Raw genomic sequence first — 7,661 nt, 5'->3', positions numbered from 1 at the left:
TTAGTTGTGACCGTAACAATATTAAACTACAAAAACCCACTCAGTCTTGTCTTCCTTCCAGAAAAAATACTTTTGGTTTTACTAGATTGCTAACTTTGATTTAATAAAATAGAGGTGAATGGGATTGGTAAATGGGTTTTGCTGTACTCTGTCAGGTAACAATTTTGAAATGTTAAGAAACGCTTACATTGCTAGTTTATCCACATATCAAGTTACCTGGAACTCTTACGTAGAATGGAAATATTTCTTGCAAAAATGGAAGGTAGTACAAGTTTTGTAATTTAGAGGAACCAACGCTGAGTTCGTGAATGACCCAAGTACCAACTATACAAGTCATCACCTCCAAATACTGAAGCGACAGTGTAACCACTACTGTAAATATTACAAGGACTAAAATGCATTGATTGCAACTATTTTATTGGAATACAAATTTTAGTGCATCATGCAGTAATAGTTCGTAATACCAGGCACTCGCGTGTACTTGTCGTTTTGATACTTTCCGGATAAAAAAAACCCAAACAGCTGTCCAAACGTGTGGAGAAAAAAACCTGCAGTTCACAATATAAAGATAAAATCTGCGTCCTGTCGGATCATCTGTAATTTGACATGGTATTCAAAAATGATCAGTAATTTATCTTTCTCTTAAATCATCACAGCATGAATCCCTGTTCACTAACTGACATTTCACCTTCGGGAAATGTACATTCAAACAGACAATGATAGAAGTCAAACGTAAAAAGTTAAATGTAAAAAGTAAAAGCTGAAGACATGACAAGGCAATTTGTCTCGGATCACATTTTAACAGAATATGAAGCAAAAACAAAATAACGTTAACTCAAGTCAACAGCTCTTTCTGGAGCTTTTGACCTCCCACTCATGGTCATCAGGTTGGAGTTTTCTTAGTTAGCTCGGCAAGAAACTATTTGTTCACCATTGGGAAAATGATAGTAAATTAATCATGAAGGTAATTTGTGTTTCCAAGGACAAGAATGAACTTTTCACATCCAACACGTTAACAAAGAAACTGAGATGTACATATTCAGTCTGCATCTGAGCCACAGAGTCAGATGTGAGGGAGGAGAGGCCGATCAGGATAAACCCGCGTGAGCCGTCACGTGTGAATGTCTCCACAGTTACACTCGTGTGTTCTCATGTGCTTCCTCATGCCCGCCTTGTAACGGAACTTTTTGCCGCACACCGAACAACTGAACGGTCGCTCTCCTGTGTGGATGATCAAATGTTCCTGCAAATGCTGTTTCCGGCCAAATTTCTTTCCGCACACCGTGCAGGGGAATGGTTTCTCTCCTGTATGAACTCTGATGTGTCTCTGCAGAGATCCCTTCAGGCTGAACCTTTTATTACACTCGGAGCACCTGTACATTTTCCTGCCAATGTTGCAGAGACATTTTTCCACGATGATATGGACTTCGTTTTGTTTGACAAAAGTTGCACCTCGCTGAGGTTCACTGGTCGCCTTCGCATCGTCGTCACTGCACTCAGTCTCAGACTCAGAAGAGTCGGCCTCCATCTGCTGCTCCGAGCTGCTGGCTGCAGGCTCCGCCTCTCGGTTCTCCTGAGCTTTCTCTTCACCGCCTTCCATCTTAGCAGAGACAGCAACCAATGGGACCATGGCCATGTCGTCCTCCTCCGGTCCTTGCCGCTGCGGTCCTTCCTGACTCCTCCAGAATTCTTCCTCTTCCTCTTTAATGTACAGGGGCTCTGCTGCCCCCTGTTGCTCAGAGGGGGCCTCTTGTTTAACTGTCAACAGTGGTGCAACCTCTAAAAGGAGAAGGAAAAAAGAAAGGTAAGTTGCTACATAAGCATTTTATTTTCAAGCAAAATAAAGGTAAATAGTAATTTCACAACAAAACTATTTGGCCTCTGACTCAACAGTAACAGATGCACGAGCATGTGTTGTTTAGATTGCATCGTAAATTAATGACAGATCGACATTTCACAATATATTGTATTTAGTTTGAAGATCCTCTGTGTGCAGCAACAAAGACTCGAGGCTGTGAGCACTGTCAAATACTGAGAGACTTGTCTGAATACATCTTTTAAATATATTTCTGTCATACATTTTAAATCCATTTGCAAAATTCCTAGGTTCTAAAATTCCATTTCTGCTTGCGGGGTGTAAAGATTAATGCGGGAGAAAAAACAAATAAATGTGTGTGTTTGTGTGTGTGTGTGATTATGGTGAATAAGATATTATTTTTACATTAAATCCACAATATGTAAAGGTCTGGAAATCCAGCGGCCACTAAGGGAGGCTCGACGTGGGCTAAATTGACAGCTACAAGGTTTAGACAGCAGGATGAGACAGAAGAGCAGATCACACAGACTCATTTGAATGCTCACCTATGGGGCCAATGTTGTAGTAATATTATTTGTGTCCGAGCTGTGGAACTGCATCTCACTCTGTGTGTGCCTTATCAGATTTGTATATGTGTAAAAGAATCAGCAAATGTGTAGATTTGCGACTGCGTACAGGAATCTGCAGATCAACTGCAGGAGGAGTCGAGCACCAGGGGGGAGTTCAGACAACCACAGAACTGCAGCAAATCTAAGTAGGGATGGTAGAGTGTCGCTCAGATTTGTTGGTATTTTTATGTAGCTTCAAAATATTCATGGTAATTACATTGCTTTATATCTTCCTAGCACGTCTGCTATAAGGTTAGCCTTATCCATCCTCTCTTGCACTTGCCTGACCTCCGAGAGCTCTTGACTGATCCAGCTCGCGACCACCATGGTCCTCCACCACTAGGCCTGTCGCGATGATTACATTATCGACTTATCGCACGATACATGAAAATCAGCGCGATCGTTTTTTATTGACCTCGGTAATCGCCATTGTGTTTGTAGGAACACTGCTGTGTCACAGGCGCAGCTCACAAACGGTGTCGACACTTTTGGATAACATTTCTCTCAGCAGCTTTCCGCTATGTTCATATGGCAAAATTATTGCCGCCGCTGCTTCAGAATTGTATTAAATATCGCAATTGTCTCTGCGACGACAGCTTTTATTTTGACACGACAATGACGGAGCGACAAGCCCCCGAGGAGAATTAGGGAGAGAGACAATGAGGACAGTAGGGCCAGGGTTTTTTCCCATATACCCCGTGGGATGAAGGTAAATTTCGGTTCTGCTTATCGGTTATCTGTAAGGACGTGAAGACCTGCCAGGAGGTTTCTATTCATCTGCCAGGACCTGACTGTCTATGTCACGCATTAACGTACCGGCGCCTGTGGTTTGAAATGAGCTTGCTCTTCCGCCGTCATGATAACTTTACTACAAAGCTGGACATCAACTGTCTCAGTCAATCCTGGGTTTTCTTTCCCAGCTATGACCATGTTCATGTGGAAGAGGCCGAGTCATTGATTAATACTACACTGTCAAAACCATTGATAAAGTTCTTGATATGAGAAGAAACGCTGATTTCTGCAGATAAATTTGGTTAAGCCACATCCTAAAGTCGTTTTCTATAAAGTGAAATGTTAATATAATGATTAAATATCTAGAAAAGAAAATAACCACTCTACAAAATTTTTGATATTTAAAATCCACCCTAAGAATATACTGTAAATAAGCAGAGAAATTTGAAGTTGGTATTTTTTCCCTTTTGATGATCAAACTTATTTGAAGTGAAGCTGAAGTCATGCAAGACGGCTTCTCCTGCTAAAGCAGAGAGAAGTAGTTAATGTGTGATGAGCTCAATCAGACTCAATTGTTCATTGATAATTCATTTTTCAATAAAAGATACGGTATTTAGGTTTCATTTGTTTATCGTCACCCTGTCCCGTCTTCTCCTCCTGCAGTGAGACAGTAAAAGCATCAACATTGTCATCCGTCAGGAATCAACTAATCTAATCTTCTTCCTGTCGCTTAAGTTAACATTTCCTGTCGTCATTTTGTCTTTTATCTCGCCCTCACTCCTGGGGTACACGACCACAGTAGCCCAAACATTAACATGTGAGCTGCTGCCGGCTGCTTCTCCGACTGTGTGCGTCAACCTAACGTAACGTGGTTCCAGCCACATGATTGGCTCAGCATGGCGCTATTCAAATTATCATTGGCTGTCAAAACATGGATGGAATGAGTTCTATCAACATTATTTTGACGTGTCTTATATTTCTATCGAGGAAAAGTTATTTCGCGACAATCATCGTTATATCGCCCAGCCCTAAATGAGCCTGCAGATGCTTCCTGGCGAAGACCCCAGCTCACTCAAAAGAGGGTGTGGCTTCAGACCGCTGCAGCTGTGGAGCTCCACCTGGACCTGAAACAGATGACCTCCACCTTGTGATGAAACCTATTGAAATGGTTTTCCATGTTAGTTTGTTTTTGTTCAAACTAATCGTTTATTGCCGCGTATCTTCGTCTTGAGTTTTTCTTTTTTTGGCGGTTGGCAAACAACAAATTGGTGCATTACCGCCACCAAGTGATATGGAGTGAGAGTGTGGATAAGCACCGCTATCATTTACTATATAAAAATAATAATAATAAAAAATATATATTTATCTTCTCAATTACATTAGTTTGACTAAGATACTGAAATATGATTTGATAACACTAATTTGAGTTCTTTTTTTCTTTTTCTGAAATCGAGAATCACGCAGCTACTTCCTTATTGTGGAGTGGAGGTCACGTGTTTCCGGTCTCCTCAGTTCCGGAACCTGCCTACACACACTGAACGTGCCCACTTCTCAAAGCTGTGTGGAGTGAATAATTCACACTCAACATCCACGCATGCCTTTTTGGTTCATTCTTTTGCCACTCGTTCGAATGTTCTCACAGGTTGCTCGTTTTGGCAGGTGCAAGGTACTTTGGAGCGGATTCCGGTTCACACGTGTCACCGAGATCACACAGCAAGCCTCCACATACCCGCCTTGTTGACGGGCCGCTCCGCCGCCGCCTCCAGCAGACCGCGCTGCCTCTCGATCTCCTCCTCGTACTCCGCCAGCGTCGCCTCGAACAGCCTGAAGATCTCCTCCACCGCCGCGCCCAGCCGCTGGTCCACCAGCGCCCGCAGAGCTCGGATCTTACACATCGTCGCGCAGGACGCACGACTTCTCCCGACAACAACAAGATGACGAGCTCGGCTCTGTGTGGCTCCAGGCTCCAACGTTCTGCCTTTGGCGCGCGACTGTGACGTCACGATTCCGCGCGGAGGAGTATTGGAAATTTCTAAAACTACCCCAAAAACAGGAAACTTATAATAAAACGAAAAATAATCAACAAAATTCCTACATGATTTGGAATATGTAGGATATTTATGAAGACCTGAGATGATGCGGATGTAAATCATTTTAAAACTATAAATGGTTTTATTACATTAAAGGGATAGTTCAGTGATTTTGAAGTGGGGTTGTATACCATATTGTACTTAGGCATAGTTAACATCTTACCTTATGGAGATGCTGATCGGCAATGTCATTTAACGGAGTTTGAAGGAGAATGGTAAATGGACTGTATTTATTTAGCGCTTTTCTAGTCATATAGACCAATCAAAGCACCTTACAGGAAAGTCACATTCACCCATTCACACACATTCATACAGTGCGTGGTAAGGAAGAGCCGTCAGAGGCTATTTAGGGTTAAGTGTCATGCCACAACGGCATGTGGATTGGCGGAAGCTGGGATCGATCAGCCTTCGGGTTGGTGGACAAACGACTCTATCTGCTGAGCCATTGCTGAGCCACAGCCGAGAAATGGAAGTAGTGAAAATCGGAGTCCCACTGTTGCAGAGGGGACCACCGAAAAACAAATTTTTCGACACATTTTAAAAAGTTACCAAAAATATATATATATGTGTTCAATTGTACGCTAAAGGATGTATTTTTTCATTGATTTAGTTTTCTGGCAGACAGCCATTTAAATTTGCACTTTTTTTTCAAGTGTACTTCGGCCAGGTAATACTGAGCCATTTGCAGAGTGATACGCTGATTCTCTGCACCAGCGCGAGTTCCCGATCGTTCACTGGATAAGTAGCTGTTTACAGATGACAATCATTTTGTGCAGCATGTGTTAATTTATTGTTGGTGCGACCGCTCTAAATGGTTACATGACTACGGTGGCATCATCAGTGCATGAAGCCTCCTCTGTAAAGAGAAGGTCAGCACGTATTTCCTTTAGGGACATGTATGCTTCATGTGAAGTGCTTGTCAGATGACTGATTGGTTTCAACAACTTCCTCCCAAACTTATTTGATGTAATAAGGGAATTCCGTCGAATAAGTTTTGCAACTTTTCCACACTGACAATCCAACAAACACATCTTGCAAGTGCACAGGTGAAAATATAGATTGGATTTCTTCACAAATCCACTTATGCCACTTTTCATCTGCACAAATTAGAGCAACAATATTGGTTTTTTGATTGATAGATTGATTGATTGAAATGTTTATTTAGAATATGTAAATACAATTGAATAAGAAAACAAATAATAATAGTAAAGCATTCTTTTGAGAATATTTTTTAAGTTGTGTTTTCCTCTCCACACAGTCCACTAATGAAAGTTATCTCAGCAGCAAGAGTTGGATTCTATCATTTTTCTTCAATACGTCACTGTTTTCTTGAAGCATTTCCTCTTCTCGTACTTTATAGTTACAGATATCCACCCCTTTCTAATGTCTTAAGGAAGCATTCTCTCAAATATTAGCAATATGAACAGACTGTCCTACCTTACACCATCTTTATTTGAGTGAAGTCACTTAACATCTATCACCCTCACTGCTGCACACACACACACACACACACACACACACAATCAGTCCAAGGGTGGATTCGGATTGTCCTTCCTATTGCCTTTTCCGAACCACTTCATCCCATGAGTTCTTAGCGGGTTGATTCATGCTAAACATGGAAACCAAGGTTCGAATTGATGCAAAAACAATAATCTAGGAGCTGCTTTTGTTTTGTATGCAGCTAACAAGACACCCCAGGTGGGTCAAGTATAGCTCCATCATTGTTTAAAGTAAAAGAAAAAAACATCATACCTTCTTATGTTAGTTTTAATAAATTAAAACAATTTAAAAATCAAGGAAATTTCTCTGACATTTTCTGATCCATACACCCCTTCCTCTTACCCACTCCAATTTCATTATTTCAGTTTCTCACATACATTGAACTGTTTGTGGCCACAATATCAGCAGAGTAGACTGACACATACTGATTTTCTTTTAAATTACTGTACAGCTGCACACAGCGCATCCATTCAGTCAGCTTCTCCTGGCAACTCTGTCTCTCTCTCAAACACATACACGAACGCACACACTCACACACACATTGATCATGAATCAGCGTGTCATACACTGACTAAAACAACATCATTTGAACTTGGTTACCAGGATGTATATGTTTATTTGCATATAGAGCAGGTGGTCACTGGAAACGTGTGGGGACACATTCTAATGCCAGACGTGAACTGATAAAGTCAGGAGTTGTGATGGATGTTCAGGCCAGGTCTGAACAGGGCCAGAGTTATTATTCCTAGTGATAAATGCAGAATCTGTCCATTTGTCTGTGTGTCTGCAGTTGCTGAACAACTCCTTATCCGATTGATCTCAGACCTGGCAGAGATATTTCAGATGGTAACTTTTCATCACAATTCTTAAGGTGAGTGGTTCTTCAGAAAATCAGCGGACATTCCTCTATTTATT

At 41.5% G+C, this 7,661-nt stretch overlaps 1 protein-coding gene across 1 annotated transcript; it reads right to left on the bottom strand.

The window, feature by feature from the left end:
* Window positions 1-400: 400 nt before the first annotated feature.
* Window positions 401-5,136, bottom strand: LOC118315660 (zinc finger protein 135). The gene is made up of 2 exons (XM_035643120.1): window positions 4,886-5,136; window positions 401-1,779 (listed from the first exon to the last, which is right to left on the bottom strand). Exons 1-2 carry the CDS (start codon window positions 5,049-5,051, stop codon window positions 1,112-1,114), a joined length of 834 nt encoding a protein of 277 aa, XP_035499013.1. The 5' UTR covers window positions 5,052-5,136; the 3' UTR covers window positions 401-1,111.
* Window positions 5,137-7,661: the final 2,525 nt, after the last annotated feature.

This window comes from Scophthalmus maximus, chromosome 7 (assembly GCF_022379125.1).
Source record: "Scophthalmus maximus strain ysfricsl-2021 chromosome 7, ASM2237912v1, whole genome shotgun sequence".
NCBI lineage: Eukaryota > Metazoa > Chordata > Actinopteri > Pleuronectiformes > Scophthalmidae > Scophthalmus > Scophthalmus maximus.
This window is presented reverse-complemented; position numbering and strand designations above follow the sequence as displayed.

What these genes read in the sequence shown, in the direction of transcription:
- LOC118315660 (XM_035643120.1), bottom strand. Translation starts at nt 5,051, where the DNA reads ATGTGTAAGATCCGAGCTCTGCGGGCGCTGGTGGACCAGCGGCTGGGC. An exon ending in GCGGCCCGTCAACAAGGCGG is followed by an intron (nt 1,780 to 4,885) that starts GTATGTGGAGGC and finishes TTCTCCTTTTAG; the next exon opens with AGGTTGCACCACTGTTGACA.